The sequence below is a fragment of the Manis pentadactyla genome, chromosome 3 (genome assembly GCF_030020395.1).
Source record: "Manis pentadactyla isolate mManPen7 chromosome 3, mManPen7.hap1, whole genome shotgun sequence".
Taxonomy (NCBI): Eukaryota; Metazoa; Chordata; class Mammalia; order Pholidota; family Manidae; genus Manis; species Manis pentadactyla.
In genome coordinates this window covers 134,328,702-134,354,919 of record NC_080021.1, presented here as the reverse complement: position 1 = coordinate 134,354,919, position 26,218 = coordinate 134,328,702, and the positions used below count along the sequence as shown (strand labels likewise).

Below are 26,218 nucleotides of genomic sequence, written 5' to 3'. Positions count from 1 at the left end.
CAGTTACCTTTTACTATCCCTCTTTATCTCAGTCTACCCTTCCTGCCTGGGCTAGAGACTCAGCGTCTTTTGGCTCCCAGTGCATTTTATGGGGGGTAGCTAAGGGGTGGCAAAGATAAGAGAGCCGTGTCAGCTTTCAGTCCTTCTCTCTTAAAACAAGGGGCCCTGAAACTTTAAATCACTGGGGAAAATCTCTCCAGCTCTCATCTCACATGCTCTCTGGCCATCGGACAAAGAGCAAAATTAGAGTCCTAGACCCTTATGTTCTGTCACTGATGTATAATTCTCAGTTAATGACTCCTACCTAAGATTTCTAATGTATGTACAAACTCAGCTGATCAGAGTAGAGGACACCATCCAGACGAAGTCTTCTTACTTGTTTTATATAATGGGGCTGGGTTTTTGTAAATGTACTTTCAAACTGCAAAGACAAGGCTGAATGAAATGTATACGATTTTGTTTAAGCTACACTGGGGCTAAGAAGTTATCTGGGGGCAGCTGCTCTAATCAGAAACTCACTCTCCAGAGATGGACGCCTATTATTAAAACAGGAAAGTCACATAAGTCACATTCAAGAGATGGTACTGCAGCTTTTCTGTTATCCAGACATCTGGAGAATCTATATTTAAAATACTGACTGCCCACAATGGTTTTTTTTTTTGGTAAAATACTGTAAGTCCGGGGAGAGGAAATCCCAGGACAAAATACTTCTAAAACCCAAATTAGTCAAGGGGAGAAATAAAGTTTAAAACCTGTTTATTGCTTACAAACTGCAGTCGGGGGCCGTCTCTCTCAATCCCGCTCTGGCAGAAGCAAGGACCTCCCGCTAACCTCTCAGGTTCAGACACGCCCTCGGTTGCCCAGGTAATTACCCACTGACATGGAGATGAACTTCTCTCCACCCCTGAGGATATGCAAATGACCTAAAGCTAGTCGAGATATTCTGGAAATATTACAATTTTACCCACAAATATGTAGCTTGTACATTAGAATAAAAGTTGTTAGAAATGGGCTCTCGGTGGTGAAATGAATGGCTGTCAATATTGTAGACTGTTAAAATATTTTATCGACAGCCTCCACAGATTCTAAGAATCCAGTGAGACCCTTGTTAGGATTAGTGGTTTAGACTTAAGTCTAGACACCTCAACTGGCTCCTGGCCAGGTGCTGGTTCCTAGTGCCAACTTTAAGGTTAACAGAAGCCTCTAACTGGGATATTGTCATGTCTGCTTCAAGTGAGCCTTTCACAAAAGGAGTGGTCACAACATCTAGATACGCAGGAGCTAAACTCATCATTGACTAGTGTCTGCTTGCTAAGAATATTTAGTAAATGACTGTTGCGTGAAACAATTTTTTTTCTCTGAGACCAACTTTCATTATAGCCTGGTAGCAAGTTTGTGAGGAAGGAATTTAAAGCCCATCTACATCAAGTTCTCCTGCAGATACTATTACCTGTTAAAAAGTCCTAAGAGTTGTACGTGACCAGACTGGATCAGGTCAGTGTGATGCAGAGAGATTAGATCTGGCATCACTAACATGTCCTAAAACAGCTGGACCACAGTCATGGATGTCACACACACAAGGCAGAGGGACAAGTCATGCTAAAAGGCAGTCAACTCCAGCAGACGGAATTTTCTCCCATCCTAAACCAGGAAGCTTGATAGATAAACTCAAATTTATCTGCCTAAATAAGCATTTCAAAAGGGATGGGGGAGAGAATAAGTAAATGGTCTGATTAGTTTCAAATTTCTTGACAGTAAAGGAAAAAAAACCCACTTGAGTAAGTATTTTTAATATATAATTTACTTACCAGAAGCAAATTCTTATTCACAAATATTCATTATCTCTAATGGTCTTTCAAGGGCCTCCTAACAATATTCAGGACATATCACAATTCTAGACCACTAATTGTATCAGCAAGGAATTTTTTCTGTACAGAAACGTCTGTACAGAGTTTTAAAATTATGCCAACTTGGTTGTCATGCTTATGAAAAAGGCATTCAAAACATAGAAATGGAAATTAAAATAACACTGAACTACCATTTCACAACCACTAGAATGGCTGAAATTAGAATGACGACACCAACTGCTGGAGAAGGCAGAGAGCAGTTAGAACCCTCAAACATTGGCTAATGGAATGAATGAGTATCCTGACAGGGGAAAAGGTCAGTTTCATACTTTCCCTGTGACCCAGCCATCTTACTCCGAAATATATCCCAAGAGGAAGTAAAATGCATTTACAAAAAGGCTTGTACACAAATATCTGCAGAAGCTTTATGATAGCCAAAAGCTAGAAAAAACAAGTATGTTCATCAACAGGAGATCAAATCAACCGATTACAGTCTATTCACATCACAGAACACCACTCAGCAAAAACAAAAGAATGAAGTGTTGACACTCAAAATAAAATGGGTGCATTTAAACATGATGTTGAGCAAAAAGAGATACTACACAGTTCATACGCTATGATTCCAGATACGTGAAGTTCAAGAACAGGTAAAACTAATCTCTACTAACATTAATCAGAACAGTGGCTGCTTGGGTCAGGAAGTGACTGGGAAGGGCCCAGAGGGAATAGTGGCTCACAGGGGTAGATACCTGTTACAGTTCGAACTACACATAAATCTGTATTTTATTGTATACCAATTAATACTTCACTTTTTAAAGTGTGGGAGAAGGGAAGGAGTAAAAAAGGAATTTTGACTAATACCCATGAAAAGACTACAGAAATACTAAAACATTTTGTCTACAATATAATTAAGAATGATCTTGACCTAGTATACTATACAGTATAGACCGTGAATAGCAAATTGCATTGCAACCTAAAAAAAAAGACAGAGACCTACCGGAAAGGAAGTGTAGCTTGTGGATAAAATGAAAGTTCCTGTGGCCAGGATTCTCACCTGGCCCTGGTCAGCTAGCTCACTGCACATGTGTGGGCAGTGCGTTGCTACTGACTCTATAAAGAGCTCCCCCCAGTGTTCTGGGAGACACAGTGGCACAGCTGCAGGAGAGCTGAGCAGAGGCTAGAGTGGTGGCAGCACTGAGGACAGAGACTACGAGGACTGCAAGGGCTGTGAGGGCAGAGAGGACGGCCATGCAGGCAGACACCACCAGCTTGTTGCATGCAGACTCGCTCTGAGCAAACAGGATCTAGTGACTGATCTCCCACCATGGAAATAAACAACTTGGGTACATAATCCTTTCACCCCAAGAACATTCTACTCTCATTTCTTTGGTCACATTGAATCCACAGTGAACTTGCCGAGGGCTGAAACCCAATGGCAAGACAAGCTAATAGAAACATTCGTTCAAAAATTCTTGAAATATTATTTTTATCCTTCCTCAGTCTGTTAAAAAAAAAAAAGCAGTGCCTCAGGTCCTAAAATCTTCAAAAAGGAAAATTCACAGAAAGAGGGTCCATCGTTTAATAGAAAGGTTGTCTGCCATTCCTTATATTCTGTCAACCACATCATTTAAAAAGTATTCTGGATTCAGAATAAGGAGAACACAGTGACTCCGTTAACGCCATGTCATAGGGCTCCAAGTGTGACGTGCTTCATTCAAGTAACATAAATAGAGCAGAAAAATCTGGAGTTCTTCTTATATCTTGTTTTTCTTAAAACTAATGATCCAGCTCTCACACTACCTAGAACATTCCGGCCCAACACTTTTCCACCACTATGGAAATGTTCAGTTATCTGCTAATACATGGTTAGTGGTTCCTATAATGCACAGCACAGACCTAGAGGAGGTAAGTCCATCAGGTTCTAATCGACATCTTCCAACAAGTGGTTAGGAAGACACAAAAGGCCTCCACCGTCAGCAAACAACAAGGGAGCTATGGCTTTCCTTCCACTTTGAGGGCCTCTGGTTCCCAGGGTCCCGATCCGAGCATGGCCACAGCTCAGGCACAGTTAATGTTCTCAGCTGCTAGAGGGGAAGGCTGTCTCACCTGCGGACAGAAACACACCCGAGCTAGCACAGAGCCTGGGCCTCATCAGGCAGGCAGTGACACACCTGTGTAATGACCGCATGGGGGAAGGGGAGAGGCTGGAGGAAAGGGAAATTCCCACTTCTTCTGTACATACAGGCACGTTACACATGTCACCTGACTGATTTTTCCCGCAGTCTTACAACAGAGGGTCGCCAACCCACTTCACAGACGGAAGGGGCAGTGCCAAGGCAGAGACAGCAACCTGCACAGGTCACTGCACCGTGACAATGGGGTGAAATAAAGCTGGGAGCAAACATGACCAAGGTATCCCAAGTCAATTCATCCACAAGGAGCATTCATACCAGTTAACAGCCCTACAGCATTTTTTGTAAAACCCAGTTTCTCATTATTATATCAATGTGACTTCAAGGAAAGCCCACGGAGAAATAATCAGTGGCTCAGGTGACCTCCAAAACTGCTTATTTTATTTGCTTTTGGTTTAAATGGGATGGATGTACAAGCATTCTGTCAATGCTAAACATACATCCTAAATTTTCCTAAACAATTCTAAGTTCAAATACTCTGTCCCATTCCTAAAAGTAACCTTTATGTTTGTCAGACATACTTATGTGCTAAGATGAAAATAAAACATTCTCTGAAATCTGGATTCTTCATCTCTAAGAGCCTAATAAATTCCAGGAAGGAATACCTACACAAACACCAAGACTGGTCTGCAAACAGAAAGAGATGTGAAACTGAGTTTTTTAAAACCATAAGTATTTTGTATGTGTGCAAAAACAGCATAAAATGTACCATCTTTACCATTTTCGGGTGTACAATACAGTAGGGTCAACTACATGGACACTGCTGTGTAACAGATCTCTAGAACTTTCTCATCTTGAAAAACTGAATGTACTTACCAAGTCTACTTTTATGCCTACTGAACAGGAGCTCCCCTTTTCCCCCTCACCCCAGAACGGCAGCCGCTGTTTACTTCCTGTGTTTGACTACTTTAAATACCTTATAAGTGGCATCTTACAGTATTTGTCCTTTGTCACTGGCTTATTTCAATTAGCATAATATCCTCAAGCTCATCCATGTTTATTACATAGGCTGTGTCCCTTCTGAGGCTGAATAAGTCTACCACATTTTCTTGACTCATTCATCTGTTAGGCACATTGAGGTTGCTTCCATCTCTTGGCCATTGTGAAAAAGGCTGCTGGGACATGGGTGTGCAACTAGCTCTTCCAGGTCCTGTTTTCATTTCTTTTGGGTATATACCCAGAAGTGGGGTTACTGGATCATACATAGGTCTATTTTTTCTTTCTAAGAAGCCTTCATACTGTTTTCAAAAGCAGCTGCACCATTTTACATTCCTATCAATTTCCAATTTCTCCGCCAATTACTTGTTATTTTGGATTTTTGTTGTTGTTAGTGGGCATCCTAAAGATATGGGGTGGTATCTCACTATGGTTTGAATTTGCACTCCCCTAACAATTAATGGTGTTCAGCATTTTTTCATGTGCTTGTGTAAAATAATAAAAAATACACATATTGGTCTCTGCCCCCAGTTCCTCACACAGAGCTCATAAAACCCTTGTGACTTCTTAGTGCTAAGAACATTAGGAATATCTTTTGTTCTAGTATTTGGTCTTTGACCCCAATTTCTGACACAAGATACTAAATCCCCTGGAATTTCCTGGGTGACAGGAGCATCTCCTCTTCTAATAAGGCTAGTCTACTGGGTTCCTGAATGGCACCTGGAAGGGGGTTGGTTACCAGAAAGACAAAGCCATATTAGAATTAGAAGCTCAGGATTTTCAGCCCCACCTGGAATTCTCTAGAGGAGATGGCCTGGAAATGGAGTTGATACTGAGCATGCCTACATGATGAAGGCTCCATGGAGATCCCAGGGGTCTGGGGTTGGGGAGCTCACAGGTTGGTGAACACAAGGAGGTGCTGGGGGAGAGGCAGGCGCAGAGAGAGCACAGCTTTCAGGTCTGACATTGCTTTTTTTGTCTACTTTTGCTTCTAGTGCCAAAACAAAGAAACCACTACCAAATCTAATGCCATCAAGCTTTTTGCCTATTTTCTTCTAGGAGTTTCATAGTTTCTGGTCTTACATTTAGGTCTTTAATACATTTTTAATTTTTGTATGTGATGTAAGGTAAGAGTCCAACTTCATTCTTTTACATGTGGATATCCAGTTATCCACCACCATTAGTTGAAGAGACGGTCCTTCCCCTTTGCACAGCCTTGGTACCTTTGTCAAAGATCACTGACCACATACATCAGGGCTTATTTCTGGGCACTGTGCTGTCCACTGGTCCATGCCTAGCTTTATGCCAGGACCATACTGTTTTGATTACTGTAGCTTTGTTCTGAAATCAGAAGTGTGAGACCTCCAACTTTGTTTTTCTTTCTCACAATTGTTGTGTCTGTTCCAGGTCCTGTGAGATATCATATGAATTTGAGGATTTTTTTCTATCTCTGCAAATTATGCCATTGGGATTTTGATGGATTGTACTAAATTTGTGTACCACTTTGGGTAGTATGGACATTATAACAATATTAAATCTTCTGATCTACAAGCACAGAATATCTTTCCTGTCTCCTTTAATTTCACAATTTCAGAAGTTTTTAAAAGGCCATTTTGCTACTCAAGCAAATTACTATTTACTTATCAAACAAAAAACCTATTCAGTGAATATGATTCCATTATCTAAACTAACTTACTCTGCATTGTTCAAAAACATGTAGCTAAATAAGGATATTAACAGTCTTATTTATAAGGGCTCCCCCAAATAAGAGCATCCATGTGCTGTGGGACAGGTTAAAATGGCTAATATACAGGTAATTGTATATTAAGGGAGACAGGCAGAAAATTTTTAAAGTAATAACTGCAAACTTTCTAAATTGATGAACTCTATAAACCCATAGATGCAAAAAGTTCAATGAATCCCACACACAAGAAACATGAGAAAACTGTACCATCATCAAATTGCTCAAAACCAGAGATAAAGAGAAAATCTTAAACAGCCAGAGGAAAAAAGCACATATTATACAGGTAGAAACAAAGATAAGAGCATCATATTTCTTGCTGGAACCCATGCACAAGACAATAGAGAATATCTCTGAAGTACTGAAAAAAGAAAAAAAAATGCCAACCTTGAATTCTAAATGAAGCAAAAATCTTAAAAAAATTAAGGCATAATGAAGACATTTTTAGACATTCAGAAGATAAAGAATTCATCACTAGCAGACCTGCATGATAAGCAATGTTATAAAAACATCCTTCAGGCAGAAGAAAAATGGTACCAGCTGGTGATCTGCATCCATACAGAGGAACAAAAGGCACTAGAAATGACGACTATGGTAAATACACAAGACTTCTCTTATTTAAAAGAAAATCTCTTTAAAAGATGACAGTTTTAATATAGTTACTTAATAAAATAACAATGTACGACAGGTTAATGATATAAGTAAAATGTGGGAGCAAAACAGGATTAAAGGCCAGGACAGGAGAAATGGAAGAAACACATGAGAATTCCTTAATAAATTTGTGGAGTCCAGCTAGGACTTAAAATCCAGAAGCCTAAGAGAAAAGATTAGCAGGTTCACCTATAAATTTTGCATGACAAACACACCTCCCCACAGCTGTTAAGAAATTTAAAACACCAATGACAAACAGAAAACATAATTGCAAATTATCACAGATAATTTCCCTAATTTAAAGAACTAATGTACATAATTTGGAAACAGCCAGTACAGCCCAATAGAAAAACGGGCAAAGGGTATTATTTAGAGCCAGTTTTCAGAAATTCAACCTGTGCTCACAAGAGAAATACAAATGACATTGAGACTACGATTTTCTACCTGTCAGACTGGCAAAAATCTAAAAGTTTGGTAACCCACTCATTTGGTGAAGTTATAAACAAGTCCTCTCATGCACTGCTGGTGGTACTGTAAATAAATGCAGATAACATCTATCAAAATTAAAAATATATATAGCTCTAACTCAGCAGTTCACTTTTGAAAAGTCATCCCCTATACACATCTATACATATAGAATGACATATTCAGTACAGCATTATTTTTTATAGCTAAAGACTGAAAACAATCCAAATGAGTATAAGTAAGGGTTTGATGAACAATCTTATGTGCACTATAAAATGGAAATTCCATGCAGCTATGAAAAAAGAATGAGGAGGTCTCTATGAAATCAAATTAAAAGCTTTCCAAGATACATTCCAACCCATCAATACTAAGATGTATATTTTTCACATTTGAGTATCTCTGAAATGATGCTACATCTTAAAATCTGTGACTTAGTTATTATTGGCACCTTGTTTCCTTTCTTTGTAGTACTTAAAATAATACATTCTATTGTATTGTAGAATCAGTGAAATATGGTATCTGTCAAGAACAGCAAGGTTTAGAACTATATGGGTAGAATGTGCTATCTTTCAATTCAAAAAAATCTATTAAATCCAAGTATCCTGGGACAGAAAAAAGGTATTTATGAAAAATGTGGAGGAATCCAAATAAGGTCTGTAGTTTAGTTAGCAGTTGCATCAATGATGGCCTCTTGGTTTTGGCAAATGTACTATGGTAAAGCAGGGTTAATGTTAGGGGAAACAGGTGAGCTCTCTGTGTAATCTCTGCAAATCTTCTGTAAATCTCAAATTATCCCAAAATAAAAATGGTTAAAGTAATTTTTAAAAGAATCTGTATTTCATGCAAATGCATTTTTTAGAAATCAAGGTAAACATAAGAAACTAAAACCTCTGGGGGATAGCGGGCTGGAGGAAACTAAGACAGACATGGGCTGGGAGGGGCCGAGCAGAGGCTGTTCACTTTACATTTCTCTCAGAACCATGTGAATATATGGTTCTCTCCAAAACACCAAGTTAAAAAAATTGTAAGAAGGTACTTTATGAGAGGATGAACAGCATAAAGAAGGCTTATTCTAAATACAACTTATACGTACAACCTAGTACTGTGACAGGAATTCATGGCTTGGCTGGGGGAGGTCTACCACCTCTAAAATTATCTACCCAATTTTATGCAAATGAATGCATGGACATTTTCCTCAGTAGGGGAGCCACAAGGAAACAAATTATTATATATCTGTACTATGCAATATGATGCATCCACTGAGAAATATGTATGTGGACATGTATTTAGGACAATGAAAAATTCCATTATTGAATATGAAGTAGAAAAAACAACAGTAGTATTTATAGGGCTTACCTTGTTAATGTAAAAACATCTCTCTCTATAGAGATATCTACGTATATAAATACACACTGAAAAATCTAAAAAGCTAAATGTGGTAGACATTAATGCTTCCTGTTCACTAAATATTTCTGTCTCCCTGACTAACAGGGTACATTCCTGCCCCTCTGTGGCAGGATGGGACCCTGTGACTTATTCTGGCCAATGCACTATGAGTAGAAATGAGCATTTAATTGTTGGTTTAAGGCCCTCACAGCACTTTTTCCTCCGGCACAGGGAGCAGCAATATCAGAAAGGGCTGCTGCTCCACGGCCTTGGTCCCCAAGCAATTAAATAAGCAGAACCTCTTGCTCACCCACAGTGGATGTGAAAGAGAAACAGAATGAAATCTTTGTTGTAAGCAGCTGAGATTAGGGTGCTCGTTATCACAGTATAACCCAGTCTAAACTAACTGATAGAACATCCTTGCTAGGAGGATCACTGATCACTTTTCTTTCCTTTCTTTGTTGTCCTTTTAAAAACAATGAGCACCTCTACCTTAGGAAATTTTATTTGGGGGGTGGAAGGCAAAGACAGATCCTTGCATGGGCCTCAGCATGGAGCCAACGTTGACTACCAGCAGCTGTCACAGTCACATCTCCATCTAAAACAGCTTGAAAACATGGTACATGGGATCCTCCAGCTCCCTCTGTTTCAGTTCTGTGCTCCCTGGGCCAAGAGCAGTGAGAACAGCAAGGTACAGAATGATGGGAATAATGTGCTGTAATATGCATGAGGATAAAACAGACATCAGTCTATACATATATGTACAGATACAGAGAACATCTCTGCTAAGACATAGGTTAGTTACATCAACTGATGCTGAAGAGGGAAAATAGGTAGCCAGGTGACAGGCAAAAGCCGGGCTCTTACCCTGTGCTCTTGACTCTTTTGTATCTTTTAAATTCTGAAACATGTGCATGTATTACCTAATTAAAAAAAAAAACTTAATAGAAAAAAAACAAGCAACTCTAAGTGAAGGAGCATACTGAGTGTTGTTTGGCCATGTTTCAAAAACATAGAAAGCCTGCGAGAGGGGCTTGCACGGACCGATGGTGAACATGTCATGAACCCAGAATCATGAATGCGTGTCAAGAACACGGACCATGATTAATGGGAAAGATCACCAGCATCACTTTACTAAGTTTTAAGAGCTGCCACTGATATTCAAGGACATGAAGAAAAATTATCCCTAATGCTTCTAAGTCAAGGCTTCTATTACTGAATCTTGAGCCCATCTGAAAGCTTGAGCTTTGTTAAATTCCTCCTCTCACAAGGTTAGCAGTGTGATTTATTTTTTCCCCCTCCACTAAGAACAACAGGCTGAATTATTATTACCAGAGAAAAACGAAAAGGGACTCTGCAGCCTTTAATAATGTGGGAAAAGCATCCAAAAAGGATGCGAAAACGGCACTTCCTTACACCGCCTCTGGTAAACGGTTCTCCCTAGTTTATATAACTTTGTATACACACATGATAAAGAGATAACGAACTCCTGAGCATTAAATCAGTAGATTTCTCCATCTTGAAACATACCCAAGAATACCTAACACTTGTTATGAGGCCCTATTAGAAATAAATGGCACAAAGTGGTTGACTTCACAGATGCACAACTCCCTTTAGCTGGGGACGGTGTTCCTGGAAATGGAACTTGCTGGAATCCGCAGGTCTCCATGGAGATCCAGTCCCAGCATTTTCTGCATTGTCAGCAGCCCCACTCTTCCAGCCACTTCACATTCAGAAGTCAGGATTGTCTCTGGCCACGTTCTTCTAGATGCTAATCAAACAATTGTTAGTCAAACCTCCAAGCTACACGGATGTTTATAAAGCCTTTCATAAAAATCCACATCCAACCATCCTTAATTGCACACTGATCTTTACTCATTTCCTAGAACAGTTCCTCTCAGGGGGCTCATTAAGCTTGCATTTTAAACACCCAGCTTAGTACAGTCCCAACAATTCACTCCCACACGCCCACCCAGTCACGTGCACATCTCCTCTCAGCATGTGCTCCCAAAAAGGCCTCACCAGGGCACTGCACAGGGACAATAACACACTCAACTCGGGATAATGGCCGAGCGCTAACGAGCTAAGAACGTCCAGGAACAGCATAGGCGCCCACAGGAAAAGCTGACCCATTTAGTGATTGACAGGAGGCACTGTGAGACCTCCACCCAGGCCCCCCCATCAGCACACTACAGAGGCGCCCAGGTCTCCTGCAGGGCTTTCTACGGCCTAAAGAGCCTATGAGGGCCGCTGTCACAGCACTTCACTCCCACCCACTCTCTCAGTTACTGGTGTGCACATATCCCAGCCAACTCCCCCACCACACTCCTTTGCTCTATACTTTCTCAGGTTTCTCCTGTGGGAGCCTACATGCCTACTTATTCTCAGTAAAACATTTCGAAGACAATATAATTACAACAGAACAAAACGGACTAGGGTTACATTAAGTAGGGCAATAAGGACACAAAAAAAACTTAGTAATCCTGTTCTTAAATCTATTAGAATTACTTTTCTGAAATTAGTTTAAAATAGGGTCCTTAATCCAAAGCTTTTATTTTTTTTTAAAAAGCCCAGGTTTTATTGCTTAGCGTTCAGAATAACCCACATTTGGAAATGCCCAGAAGTGTCAACATTAAGGGGAAAAAAAAACCTTTTGCACTTTGCCTGGAAATGGTTATCTTCTGAATCCACAAATTTAGCCTCTAAAAAATGTATTTGATCAAAAAAGGGTCCTAACAGATAAAGGATGCATTAAGGTTTACCTTCCTTTTCCTGCCCTACGGGGTAAGAAAGCTGTCATTAAAGTGTTTTTTTCATCTTGGAGCAAAGCTGTTATTTAACTCAGGTTAATTACCCTGTCTTCATGCCTGTTACTGGTGGAACGCATGAGCACGTGGGACAGACCCTGGGGCCATGAAGATATCTGCCCTATGCTGGGGTGGAGTCCACTGCCAATTCCAGCAATCACCACCCCCCAACTGCCACTACACTAGGGGCACAGAGGCAGTCAGACCCATGTACTGTGACCAGGACCAGTTCCTGCTGGCTCTGGAGGGGAAAGATTATCTTTTCACATGTCAGCTCAAGCCTCCTTCCCTTGAATGAAGGATCCTATTCAGAGGCATGCAACTTGGAGTGTCCACGACACCCACACATAAGCTCCTCCATGTGACGCAGATACATACAGAGATAGATAGATCTGCACCACGCAGCTCCGTAGGCTGGTGTCACTTCCCAGACATCAGGGTCAAATTCGAATCTCCAGCAGCTCTTGCAGCATCCATGGCAGGGATGGGACTACATACAGTGCACTCAAACATATCCCGAGTGAATCTGTGCTTCAAGCCCTTTCAGTCACAATACTTTAAAATTAGACTATAGGAACAGTGAGTTACAAACCCAACCTCAGTTGTGTTTGCCAGCTAAACTCTAAGCTTTTTTGACAGTTTGCTGTCAAAAATGAAAGAAATGCGTGTTAAGATCTTCAGTTTCATCTATTAGGCGCTTCCAACAAGCTATCTAATAACAGTATTACAATAAAAAATCCCAAAAGCAGCTTGAGAACAGCTTCCAAAAATGTAAAACCTTAAATTAATTCTGTTATACATTCATGTCAAAGCAATTCTTCCTCAGCACCTATAAAAGAATGTGAAAATCAGAATGCTTTTCAGTTCAAGTCATACACACCAAATACACTTCTTAAAATATTTAGCAATCTTCATCTTTAGTGCCTTCAATTTAAGAAGCAACGCTCAGCTTACAAGGAGGGTGCTCTGTAGTTGCTTCTTACCAGTAAATCAGGTATTCTTAAGAATAAAAAGGTATCTGCATTTAAATTACATCTCCTCAAGTACTTTGAGATTCAAATTAGGTATGGAATTAATTGGAATGTAGACTTTTTGCTTTGGCTCTGTTTCAGTAGAGATAGGGTTTTCATTATATTATTAAGTACATACACACACACACACATACATACATATATATATATATATATATATAGTTAGTTAGTTATATACCAAAATGAGGATTCTTCCCCTTGTTTCTTTTAAAGGTACATACACACACACACACACACACACACACACACACACACACACACAAGGACACCATAAGACACAAAAATAATTCACTTTGTGTAGGAATTATCATGTGATATTTCTGCCACAAAATTCTTTCAAGCTGACACTGTTTAAACAAAGAGTACAACTACATAACAACTGACTCCTTCATTACCTGCCTACCCTGAGATGACGTAATAGTCTATTCCTTCTCGATCTTTCAGGGAGAAGGAGCATGCTGCTATGAATCTTCACGCCCTCTCCCTTCCTCAAAAAAACCTGGCCCAATCTCTTGCTCAAAGTAGTCAATCGATAAATAGTTACTGAATGGACACACTAATTAATTATCTAACAATTCACACAAATACAAATGAGTATAAATGCACAAAATGCAGAGAATGAGTCAGCCGAGATCGCCCTAGAATAAAGGGCTTTGCAAAATTCAGGGTATGTAGTGATATTAGAGCATTACGGATTGGCTATGAGAAGATCAATGTCATAAACTGCAGAGCAGTGCCAAGAAAGTAATTTTACTTTCAAATTAGAACTTGAAGGAACAATAAACACCATCAGCATTGGGAACAAGATGTTTTGCTACTGTGAAAGTACAGTGCCATCAAGCTTAATGGCAGAAAAGAAAACCACCCGAGAAATAAAGTCGGTATGGAACAGGACACAATCGGAGTGCAGTTACCCAGCCCAGCTTCCTTAGCTTTTCAGACACAGAGACAAGGAGACCCCATCTTTGAACCGCCTGGTGAATAAAGCCCCCTAAGGGAACTGCTCCTTTAGAATATAAATGATAATAAGAACTACAGGAGCTGAACAAAAGACCCAAAGAAAAAAGTCAGAATTTTTTTTTAATTGGAAATAAATACGTATTTTTATATGGGGCCATTCAGATTTGTTCTTTCAATAATCAGCCTTATTTGAGGAACTTGGAAATCAAAGAGAATCAATATGCTTTAATTTTTTTAAATAAAATATGAAAAAGCTTCTTCTCAAATTTCAAGTAGGCCTTTCATGAGATTTCCCTCTTGCCAAACAGTAAATAAGATATAAGCCTGTCCATCAAGGAAAAAAAAAAAAAAAGGCCTATAAAACCATAGTAACCTGGGGGGGGGGATTAAGAAAAATTGTTGTAGTTGTAACAACTTATTCTAAATATCCTTTCAGCAGGTGCCTATAAAAGGAAATTCAATTCAGACAAGTGAAGTATAGCATTACTAAAAGTATCCACCATCCAAAACACAACATTCATAATTGTCCCAATCAGGTATCACAGGAATACTTTCAGCATTACCAATACACAGAAACCAACAAAACTTTTCATATAAAGACAGATTTCAACTTGTCATAAACATACGAAAGATACTCTACATTATAGAAAACTTGAGTCTGTCTCTATAACTAAATTTAAGACAAGCAAACAGGAAGGGACAGAACCAGGAATCACAACTAACAGATTAAATCTACAGCTTTAAAATTATCAGAAAGAACTGCAAAGCAGAGTCAATGATCTGAATACCTTTGTTGCAGCAGAGTATCCATGAAAAGCTATAGAAAAAAGAGAGAGAGAGAGAAGGGCGTAAAACTTTCATATACACTGGAGAATCCAGATGAGATGTAGACATTCCAGTTACATATCCGTGTATTTAGGAAGTCAGAACCAACTTTATCTCGGAAAATATTGTCTAAAGTAATCCCTGCCTAAAATGGGAGTCAGTACTTCCAGACATTAAGGGACTAAGTTCAGAAGGTGGGAACCAAATAATGGATAGCAGTATTTGAAAACTGGTTGGCTCCTGCTGAACCAGATTCTGCCTCTAATACAATTAATCTCTCTACATTTTGCCTAGAACAACCCCTGCACCTACTTACCTCACCCACAAAGGTGCCCGTCCTAAGTGAGGAACACCTTTGCAATGTTCAGATCAACCAGTCTACTATGCTTTTCATTTCAACATACAGAAAACTATGCAGAAGTCATTTAAATATGAAGGACCTTAAAGGGCTTTCTGAGATTAAAAATATTCTGTAGCTAGGATGGGAAGAAAAAAAAACTGGCTTTTAAAGTAATTTTTTCCAGTGTAATAAAACAAAAATAAGATTCAAAGATACAATTTCTTACTTATGTCCAACTCCCACCCCTTCCAAATAAATTGGGTCTCTCTCTGTGCCACACACGGAGAGCCTTTTGAAAGTTAATTTGGTTTACCCAAAAAAGAACAAAAACAGAAAAATGCTCTGTCTGCCAATAATAAGCACCAGCAGTATCTAATCTTCTGGATCTGTGAAATACTCTTTTCAAATGGATATTCAAGGGCACAATCATACTTTAAATTAGCCACTCTGAAATATTTATATTCTATCAGTAAAGAATTTAATATATTTGCTTTATTTTCTATAACCTTCTACCTGAGGCTCTCCCATGAGGCCTTTACATCTTTACAAAACCCCCACATAAGCTTAGCTGCAATTTAATGTAAGGCAACATACAAACTCTTCAGTATAATGAAAATACATAACAATAGCCTCGAAAATAAAGGAACAGCTTTGGTTTATTCTTCCTCTTACAAGGAATCTTTAAAGAGAAACCATAATGTTCTTCCCAAGGCAGAAAGATGATCAACACAGTGCCAACCTCCTCCACCACTCGGACACAGATACTAAGCCACAGTCTCATCTGGAGCATTTCTGCCCTGAAGATCCCTCTTAGAAGCAGTCAGAGAAACACACGCATTTTCACTGTGCTGATTCACTGAACCTTTTGTGCAAGCACACATTTGGGGGAAATGCTTGCTTCTGAGTTTCCAAGCACCAAGACTGTCTCAGGCTGCCCTTGCATCCCCAGCCTCGCCTACTGCTGGCACGCCTGCTTTCTGGGGACCAGGGATGGAACTAGTCTGTCAATGAGGCCCCATGCAGGGCACTGCACGAGCATCCTCTTCATTTCATCTTCCCACAGCCTGTGGACCTTTTAAACAGATGAGAGAATAGGCTCCAAAAGGTGATTAATAATCCAGCTGTGTTCAATCCCTGTGTGGGCAGACACAAGCTTTCCCCAGTGGCCTCATGCCTAATCACTAGAATTAGCTGTTCACAAACTCTACCATCAAAGTTTCTCTTCCACAAGGATTTCAACCACAGTATGCTGCTACCCAAAACTAGTTATCTCTCAGACCCTCCAAGTTTTTTCTCAGTTAACACAGAAAACATAAACTCACAAGAGCAGGGACCATCTCCAGCAGTGACCTATTTTTAGCACTTGAGAAAGGAAGAAAAAAGCCTAGCAGAGTAGGTATTTATTACACATTTGTTCAATGAATGAACTATCTGGAAAATCCAGGCAGTGATGACAGCCAATGTGGAAGACAACATGAGCTCTGGAGGACTTGACTTGTGTAGTCAGTTCACTTTTCTCAATTGACTAAGCAATTATTCATCTCTCTAAATTCAACTGTACAGATACTACTTAGGGAGCATCAACTATGCCATAGTCTACTAGCCTAAGTACCACAGGACTAACTAGTAGATGTTTGGTAAATCATTTATGCACAACTCTTCAAAGTAGCTTTATCTGCCAGAAAGAATAAAAGTCAGGTAGTCTTGGCTTACCCAAAATGGAACTGCATCAATTTGGCCACACTTATTTACATCTGGTATTGGCCTCTTCAGAGAGGCCAAGAAAAATAAAACACTACAGACTTTGATGAGTTTCTGCTATCAAAACTAAATAATCTACTACATAAAACTCTTGACGAAAAATGAATTTATTTCCTCCTTGAATCAGTGCCCCAGGTAACAGCATTCCTTTTCTATAAAGAAAAATATATTTCTATCATTGCAAGTAATGCCTATGTGTGACTGTTTTACACAGTAAGCATTCAATAAATACTTCTTGAATTAATGAATAAATTTTCTGCATCTAATGGTGTTTAGAGTGAATTTTTAGAAAAAGGGGGGGTTGCAATGCTACAATTGCTTAATTTTATTTGGTGTCTAATACAACATTAATTTATGCTTTTAAATGATAGTCCCAACCTTGACAAGAGGGTCTCCAGTTGTTTACTGTTAAAATATAGGGTACAGTATCATAGAAGACACTGAAAAAAAAAATTTGTAATTTAAGACAAACCAGCAAGAATCTTTTTTGACCAGTAGTTATTGCCAATTTTCTTCATATTGCCAATTTCTTCAGAAATTTTTAAAAATTAAAAAATAAAATGAGTTTTGTACCAACTACTAAATCCAGTACATTAGCAAACACAGAGATGACACAGTGGTGTTACAGTCTTTAAAACTTGTTTCCTATATTAATAGAGAAGACAAGAGACTGTCCTTTCTATTATGTCCACCATCATTTTATGGGGGGCCCTATTTAAGGAACAGGAATATACAGATCAAAAAGATTCAGACCTCTGGAAGCGAGGAGGTTCACCAGGAAAACAAAAAACCTGACTGTGTCCAGTATTTTCTGCCACCTGGAGAGTTGCATAGTACCAAATCCAACTGAAACCCTCCTACTTCCCTTCCTCCCCAAGCTTCCTTGACTGGTAACAACTCATTGCAATCATATCTTTGCTCAGTATCTCTCTGGCATTAATATACACACTTCACAGTGTATCTACCAACTTTCTTGAACTGCAGGAATACAGTTCAGGAAAAAACGCATGTCACTGCACATGGCCAGAGCTAAGCGAATCATCAACCAAGGGGAGGTTGATGGGGACGAGTGGGAATAAAACCCCTATAAGTCTGCTCTGCCTAAGAAGAAATGTCCAGTGTAGTGGGGTGGCTGGCCAGACACTATTATATAATAGTGGGCACATAATACATGAGATGAAACTAGGCATTACACATCCCACGTTAAATGTACCCACATGAATTATCCTGGGATCTACAGTAATTCAACTTACAAATTAAACAAATTACAATTGCAATAAAAATGTTGAGCTAATGAAAAAAAGTAATGTATTTAAGAGCAGAAGAGGCAGAAATGATAATGTGCATTAATTTTTACAAACCAAACTCCTGGGGAAAGAATCTTCGCAGTCACAACAAGTATTAGGGAGGGTGTAGATTAACTGGTACATTGCTGGTGGGAATGCCGGCAGTGCCTCACAAGGTTAACTATGGAGTTACCACGTGACCCAGCAGGGCCACTCCTGGGTACATCCCGAAAGGAACTGAAAACATATGTCAACACAACAACTTGTACAAGCACACACTTACCTGCATTTTGCCTTACTATGCTTCACAGATACTAAATTTTTTATAAATCGAAGGCTGTGGCAACCCTGCAGCAAGCAAGGCTACTGGGGCCATTTTTCCAACAGCGTTTCTCACTTTGTGTCCCTGGGTTACAACCCGGTAATTCTCACAACATTTCAAACTTTTCCATCATTATTATATTTGTTATGGTGATCTGTGATCAGTGATTATGACTTGCTGAAAACTCAGATGATGGTATTTTTAATGAAGGTATGTGTATTTTTTTTTTAGACATAATGCTACTGCACACTTCACAAACTACAATATAAACATAACTTTGCACCAGGAAACCAAAATACTCATTTGATTCCCTCTATTGCAGTGGGCTGGAACCCAACCCACAGTATCTCTGAGATTCTCCTGTACATGAATGTTCACAGCAGCATTATTCAGGATCACTAAAAAAGCCTACAGCTGAACGGATAAACCTGTTTACTTTGGTCAGGCCTCTCTCTTCATTTCTAGTTTATTCCCCAGATATACATTCTATACACACGTAGGCAGACTGATACACTGCTGCCACGGCGACCACTGCAGGAGGGACTGGCAAGCCCCCAAATAACCGTGTACTTACTACCATTAAATACATGACAGTTCAGCCACACAAATGCGATACCATGGCAGCCATTAAAAAGAGGACTGCTGTTTCTGGTAGGGCACAGTTTGTAGCACAGTGAACACAAAGAAAACTGAAGGGAAAGAAAATATTACTGGGGAGGGAGATCAACTATATCTATGTACCTTCTCTGGTAACATTCAACTTTAAAAGTACGCATACCCTGCTTTCTAAGTTAAGAAAACAATAACTGAGAGCAAACACACTCAAAAGGACCAGCTGGGTTGCCATTTGCCTCAGAGGATGAGGCCTCCAGCCTCCCCTCCAAGCCCAGTAAAAAGCAGTTCACACCTGACATCCAAAATCACTTTGTCTTGTATATCACTCAGAATCACACTGACTTAATCACATTTTTCCAGGAAGCCCCAACTGTTACTAAGGGACACCTGGAGAAATCCCAGGGAAAGCAGACCTTACACTGGAGTTCTGGACTGCTAAGTCCTGGAGTGACCTTACACTGAGGCTGGACTGCTCCATTCCCTGTGCTTGTAATCTAAATACCATTATTTTGATTTTATGGAATGCACTCATTCCTCCGTATTCTGGTTGCCAATGTTTTCTGAAGTTAATTCATTGATCATACCTCAGGAAAGTCAGCCACATTGCATTTTTTTCTCCACAAAGGAGGAGAAAGATTTATTTACTCAATGACTTTGCTGTCAGAAACTTCCTTTTTTTGATTGGAGACAACCTAAATGTTCATCAATAGGAAGTTGTCTAAACAAGTTATAAAACAAATATGCATTTAAATCCACATACACTTTTTTATGGTTTTATTCTTTATAACCATATCCACTCTGGCCTAAGCAGTAATTAAATGAGTCAAGTTTTGCATGTCAAATGAGGCCATTTTGCATGTACTAAGAATTATCGCACAAAAACAGTGTGCAGAGCTCTATGCTGTCCGCTAACCCTGTTGGAGTCAGGTACAGAATATGTAGTAAATAAATGAATATGCACACTTAGTTTCTTTTCTGGAAGTAATCCCAAAAACCTAGGGACCTAAGTTCCCTCTGGGGAAGGACATCAGTGGCTGAGAACAACTTCTCACTGTACACTTCCGTGTGCCTGAGAACTGAAGAGTTCTGTACCATGTAAGTGCGTTACCTGCCCTAAAAGTATGCTATTAAACAAAGCTCCTCGGAAGGAGTACAAATAACGCGGTAAGCAATGTGTAGGTGCCCCCAGGCCCTCGTCGGCGGGGCCATCTCCCCGAGTGCACACCTGGGAAGACCCAGGTCTCGGCCTCAGCACGCTGGCTTCACCGCCCACCGCACCACGCGGGCCTAGGCAGGTGCCCACCAGGCAGGTACTCCAGGCGGCCCGTCCTCCTCCTTCCGGCCTCACCCAGGGCCGTCCTCCCAACGCTGAGAGACCTTCCGCTCTACTCTGAGCTTCGTCTACAACAGACCTCGGTTTCCAACTGTCCATCAACCTAGAAAACAATTTCCAAACACTTCCTAAGTTACTGTCTGACACTCCAGCGTCCCTGGCTTACAAAGGCTACCGGAGAGGAGAGAGCTATAAACCCACACGGCCAGATCCACACATTCCCAGCCACTGCAAACAGCACGCTCCGTCCACACCCTGGACCGCTATGTGTTGCCAAAGGTCTCCATAGTCACCACCTCTCATCATGCTTGCGCACGCCTCGCCGTCAGACTGCATTTCCGCGGCCTCAGGAAGTGTACGATCAGCCCTGACACCGCGGCTATCACGGGGCTGCTGTCTACCCGCTGCGGCGGCCGCGGTTTCTGACACTTCGGGGCCGTCGGCGTATTGACCGGTTCAGCCAGAACGGGCCACAGGCCCCAGGAAGGCCGGAGGCCGGGGTGGTTGGCGCGCTGGGACCCGGGCTGGCCTCTGGGCGGCTGCGGCGACGCGCCACGCGGGCTTCAATGCCCAGGCGCGCGGAGATCCTCCGGGCGACTCGCAGGCTCGGCCTCCCGCGGGCCCAGTGAACCAGAGGCCCCGTGAGGGAACCGACCCGAACTTGAGAAAAGCCCGAGGCGCCGAGCGGACGCCAGCCATGCAGAAGGTGACCTCGGCCCCGGGGACTGGGGGAGGAGCGCAGAGCGAATAAGTTAGAGCGCGCGGCGGGCGAGGAGCCGGGGTGGAGGCGCCCCGGGAGCCGGCGCCCGAGGGGGTGTGGTCGGCGGGGCTCTAACGGGGGACCCGCGCCCCGCCGCGCGCCAGTTCGCCGGCTCACCGGTGATGTCCAGGTACAGGTCGTCCAGCTGGTCCAGGCGGTGCAGCTCCTGCGACGCGGACCTGCGGCGCCTCTTCACGCCCGGCGGAGACGCCGAGCAGCGCCTCGAGCAGGGGGGTGCGGCGGCCCAACTCGGCCGCCGCTCGCTCTTCCGCTTCATGGAGGCGGCCGCGGCCCGTCCGGAGGCCACGACCATGGCCGCGCGCGCCCGCCCGCTGAGGCCCCGCCAGCCCTAGCGCGGGCGCCGCGGGGTCGGCAGCCGCCGGCCGAGCCCGGCAAGAGGCGGCCGCGCAGGCGGCGGAGGAGGCGCCGGGCCCACCGCGCCTGCCCCGCTCCCCCTGCGGCCGCCGCGGGACCCGCGCCGCAGCCCCGGCTGCAGCGCCTCCTGCCGCCGCTCCCAGGGGCCCGCCGCGCTGACGGGGCCTCGGCGCCGGAGCTGCGGCAGGGGGAGAGCGCGCGCCCGCCGCGACCGTGGACGCTGCTGCCGGACGCCGGAGCACAGAGGGCCGCGGCTCCGTGAGACCCCAGGAGGGCTGTTCCGTGGCGCTTCATTCACAAAAAAGGGCCCACAACCCTCCTCGGGGCCCGCAGACCGGGCCCCCTCATTGGCCGGCCTAGCGTGACGTCACGGAGACGGGGCCTTTCTACAGGCAGGTACCCGGTGACGCCATAAAGAAAAGTCTGAGCGGTTCCGCCAATCAAAGATAAAGTAGCTCCGACCCTCCGCCGGCCGTCAACTTTATAACTGCCCGGAGCGCGTGTGGCGCGACTCCGCGTCCCAGCTTCCTTCAGGGTCCCGTCCGAGCCTCCGCAACCACGCCCGAGGGACTCAGCAGCGCCCGGCTGGTCAGCTTTTTAAAGGGTTTCTTGGTCCTTGTAATCGCGCCCTGGCTCGAGTTATTACATTCTCCGCCGTAGACCTAAGGTAGAGCCCGTTTCAGAACTTAGGAAATATTCAAGCCAGCTACGGCCTTTTCATCGACCTGTGTCCAGCATTCAGACGGAGCCAGGGCTTCTTAGGGGGTCCAGCAAACTATGGCGGAAACGCGACGTACCCACTGGTTTGCACCCCTCAGTTTCTCATCTGGAAATCCAGGACCCCCCTAACGGCAATTTTATAAACTAGTTGCTGTGTTTTGTTGTTGTTTTTTACCTAAGGTGTGGAGAGGTCAATTATTGAAGTGTCGAAGCAAGCGGCGAATTTAATCCTTGAACGTTATCTTGCAAACTGTAGAGTCATAGCCCTTTCATATTCTCCTCGGTTAAAATAATGTCTGATCTTTCTGATCATTTTAGAAGGCCTTTAAACGAATGTCCATGGCAGTATCTACAAGGGTGAGATCGGAGGGGCGTCTGTAGATTGCATAGCCCAAAATTCTGTATCTTGCAAGCTATTGCTAATTTTTCACCCGCACTTTAATGTTTTATCCTGCAGTTCCTCAATGACCGCCAGCCTCTAGAAGAGAAAGATGAATGTGAGTCAATCCCCCTAGAAGCCTCTCAGAAATGCAAATTTTGTTGGAGTACCTCTCAGAGGGGCTATTTGACTTCTATTGTTGAAGGACTTTACCTTAAGCACTGCTAATTACGGAGGAAAGTGGGCTGGGGAAAGGGGGTTCTGGCTGGCAGTTCAATCGAACAATCTGGAACTGGAGATCAGCTGTGAAAGGAAAGCGACACACAGCAGCAATTCACCGGAGAATTCCGCTTTATTAGGGAAAGGTGCTGGGTTATATAGGAAGGGGCATGGGGTGATTGTGGTGTCACTTCTACGGGGCTGGTGGCTATTGGCTAGGTGCTGGGATTAGGGGGGCGAGGGGTGATTGGGGTTCAGGTGGCGCCGGCGGGAACTGAGGACCCGGAAGAGAAGCAGGAATTTCGCCATCTTATGGGTGGGGGGCCGTTCATTCCCCCCTTTCTCCTCTATGGGGTTGTGGACGTTGCTTTCTCTCTGACTGCTTCCTGCTGAACGGGGGCGGAGAAGGGAGTGAGGGCTTGAGGACTGGGAGGAAAGGGTTGATAGGACTCCCCACAGTAAGGACGAGTAGATGTGGACTTCTTCAGGTTGGAAATCAATGAAGGTTCCCTGTAACCATAGGTCGAGGACTTGTTGATTCTAATGGTGCCAAGAGGATATGGGTGCCAGAAGCCAGGCGTCTGCGGCCATTGTTTCCAGGAACAGTTTCCAGCGGAGAGAGGGGTCCATCTCAGTGTGTGGTGAGGAGGTTACGTGAGGGTGAGGGATCTTCTGTGGCTAAAAGCTGGTAGTTCCTGAGTAAAAGCTGGTTGAAAGTTTGATTAGAGATTTTACCAACTTGGGATTTGATAAACTTTACTATACAAGGTAAGAAGAGACAGGCGAGAAGAATGATTATTATAGGGCCTGCAATGGGCCAAAGCCAAGTAAGGAAGGGGTTTGTTAGTATTGAAGAGAATGGGTTGGAGGAGTAATACTGTGGGTACCAGGAGTTACCCATGTAGTGAATGATGCAAGACCAGTAGGGACATCCCCCGTAGGTGTCTGGCCATCGCCTGCAACAGGTTTGTTTTTGGTCATAGAGGAAACAGAGGTAGGGAGAATAAAGGTAGCTGCTAGTGAACACTTTGGTGAAGGGAGGAAAGTGGAGGTATAAAGGCTCGGAGCAGCCTTTCAGAGGGCAGTCTGATGTGGCAATGAGAGCAGTAATTTTTGTTTGATGCTGTGTATAAGTCTGTCTGACTTTGAATCGCCATACAAAGGAGGCTGGGGTGGTGGGGAAGACAATAGGAATGAGGAAAAAAAGTGAGAGAGAGCGAGGGAGCAGTAAAGGAGGAAAAAGTCATGATTTGGGTATGGATGGCAAAGGGGGTGAACGGGATTTTGGAGGAAAGAGGACAGTAAGGTCAGGAGTCTGGAGGGAGGGAGAGTCTGTAAACTTTTGTAGGTTAAGAGATCCTTTAGGTGATGTGGGGACAGAATGGTAAGGGGCGCCCCGAATGTCAGTTTATGAGCTTCCTTCTGCAAGAGCTGTCCAGTGGCTAATGCCCGTAGGCAGGGGGCCCATCCCCGAACTGTGGAGTCTAATTGCTTGGAAAGAGAAGCTACTGGGGCAAAGGATGGGCCATAATGTTAGCCTAGGACTCCTAGAGCTTGACTGGACTTCTCATGAATGTATAATGAGAAGGGCTTCAACAAATCAGGAGGATGGAGAGCTGGGGCTTCCATAAGGGCTCGACAGAGCTTAAAGAAGGAGTGTCGGGGTGAGGAGGATAATGGTTCTTCAGGGGGGCCCTTGCTGAGGTCGTATAGGTGTCTTGCCAACAGGGAGAAGTTAGGGATCCACGCTCTAAAATACCCAGCCAGGCCTAGAAAGGAAAGAATTTCTGTCTTGGTTTTGGGAACGGGCAGGTCAGAGAGGAGCCGTTTTCTGTCTAAGGTAATGGACTTTCTTTGTTGAGATAGAAGAAATCCGAGGTAAGTGACAGAAGGGGAAGAGATTTGAGCTTTGACAGGGGATACCCGGTAACCTCTGGAAGCTAGAAGGTTAAGTAGGGAGGCAGTGTGAAGTTGAGACTGTTCCCACGAGGGACTGCAGAGTAGAAGATCGTCCACGTATTGTAGTAAGGTAGACTCGGAGTGATCATGATGAAACTGTTTGAGGTCTTGAGCTAGGACCTGTCCAAAAATATGGGAACTATCTCGGAAGCCTTGTGGCAAAACTGTCCAAGTGAGTTGTTCAGAATGTCTTGTGTATGGGTCCGTCCAGGTGAAGGCGAAAAAATCTTGGGAGGAGGGGTCCAGAGGGATAGAAAAAAATGCGTCCTTGAGATCTAGGACTGAGAAGTGGGAGACTGAGGCAGGGATCTGCAATAAAAGGGTGTATGGATTTGGGACTAAGGGATGGATAGGGACGATGGCCATGTTGATGAGGCGAAGGTCTTGAACGAGGCGGAAAGATCTGTTGGTTTTTTTAACAGCTAATATGGGGGTATTAAATGGGGAGTGAGTGGGTCTGAGGTAATTTTTGTTTAAAAGATCTTGAATGATGGGTTGGAGGCCTATGAGGGCTGAAGTGGTTAGGGGGTATTGGGCCTGACAGATATACTGAGAGGGGTTACGTAATTTGATAGAGGCAGGAGGACATAGAGCCACGGAGGGGCTTGTAATGTCCCAAACTTTGGGATTTACAGGGTGTATGAGGGCGGAACTGGAGCTTTCATTGGGTAGAGGGGGGTCGTCGGCTATTAGGGCCATCAGAAAGGGAGTGCTGGGGGCTGTGGGAGTGGATATAGTTATGGAAACATGGAGGAGAGAAAGGATGTCCCGTCCTAGTAAGGGGATGGGACACTGGGGCATAACCAGGAAGGAGTGGGAGAAAGGTATGGGATTGTCTCGGATTGTGCATAAAAGGGGGGGGGGTTTAATGGGAAAATCTGTTTACCTCCTATCCCGACTATAGGAGTAATGGCAGGCGTGGTAGGGCCCCAGTATTCTCGCAAGACTGAGAAGGTGGCTCCTGTATCTAGGAGGAAGGAGATGGGGCGACCGTCTACTATTAAAGTAACCCTGGGCTCCTGTTTGGTGATGGAAATGGTTGGGCGAGAAGCCCCCGGGCCCCGTCAATGTTCTTCTGCCAGCCCCACTTTGGCGGGCTTAGGATGGGGGTTGTTTGTCCAGCCTCCCCTTCGGGTGGCTGGGCAATCAGACCCCCAGTGGCCCTTTTTGTGGCATCTGGGGCATGGGGTGGTAGGAGATCTGGGGGAGGGGCACACCCTTGACCAATGTCCTTCTTTTCCGCCCTTGAAACAAGCTCCTGGGGGCGGCTTGTTTGTAGAGGAGTGCCCAGGTTGTGGTTTTATCAGC

The 26,218-nt window shown here is 43.3% G+C and overlaps 1 protein-coding gene and 1 long non-coding RNA gene across 12 annotated transcripts in view; both read right to left on the bottom strand.

The window, feature by feature from the left end:
- The window catches only part of CDC14B (cell division cycle 14B), a 122,279-nt gene extending 100,702 nt beyond the window's left edge, over positions 1-21,577 (bottom strand). For 10 of the 11 annotated variants that reach the window (XR_008996469.1, XM_036904416.2, XM_036904411.2 and 7 more), the window contains exon 1: positions 21,376-21,577. Coding sequence is in view for 10 of the 11 variants with exons in the window: in XM_036904416.2 (XP_036760311.2) it covers positions 21,376-21,571 (196 nt within the window). In the remaining variant the exon portion in view is untranslated. Of the gene's footprint in view, positions 1-3,743; positions 4,667-21,375 lie in introns of all 11 variants that reach the window. The other variant, XM_057498486.1, reaches the window with a different exon arrangement.
- Positions 7,346-13,199, bottom strand: LOC130682968 (uncharacterized). Its single transcript, XR_008996472.1, has 2 exons — positions 12,404-13,199; positions 7,346-10,989 (listed from the first exon to the last, which is right to left on the bottom strand). It is a non-coding gene; the product is annotated as an uncharacterized LOC130682968 (long non-coding RNA).
- Positions 21,578-26,218: the final 4,641 nt, after the last annotated feature.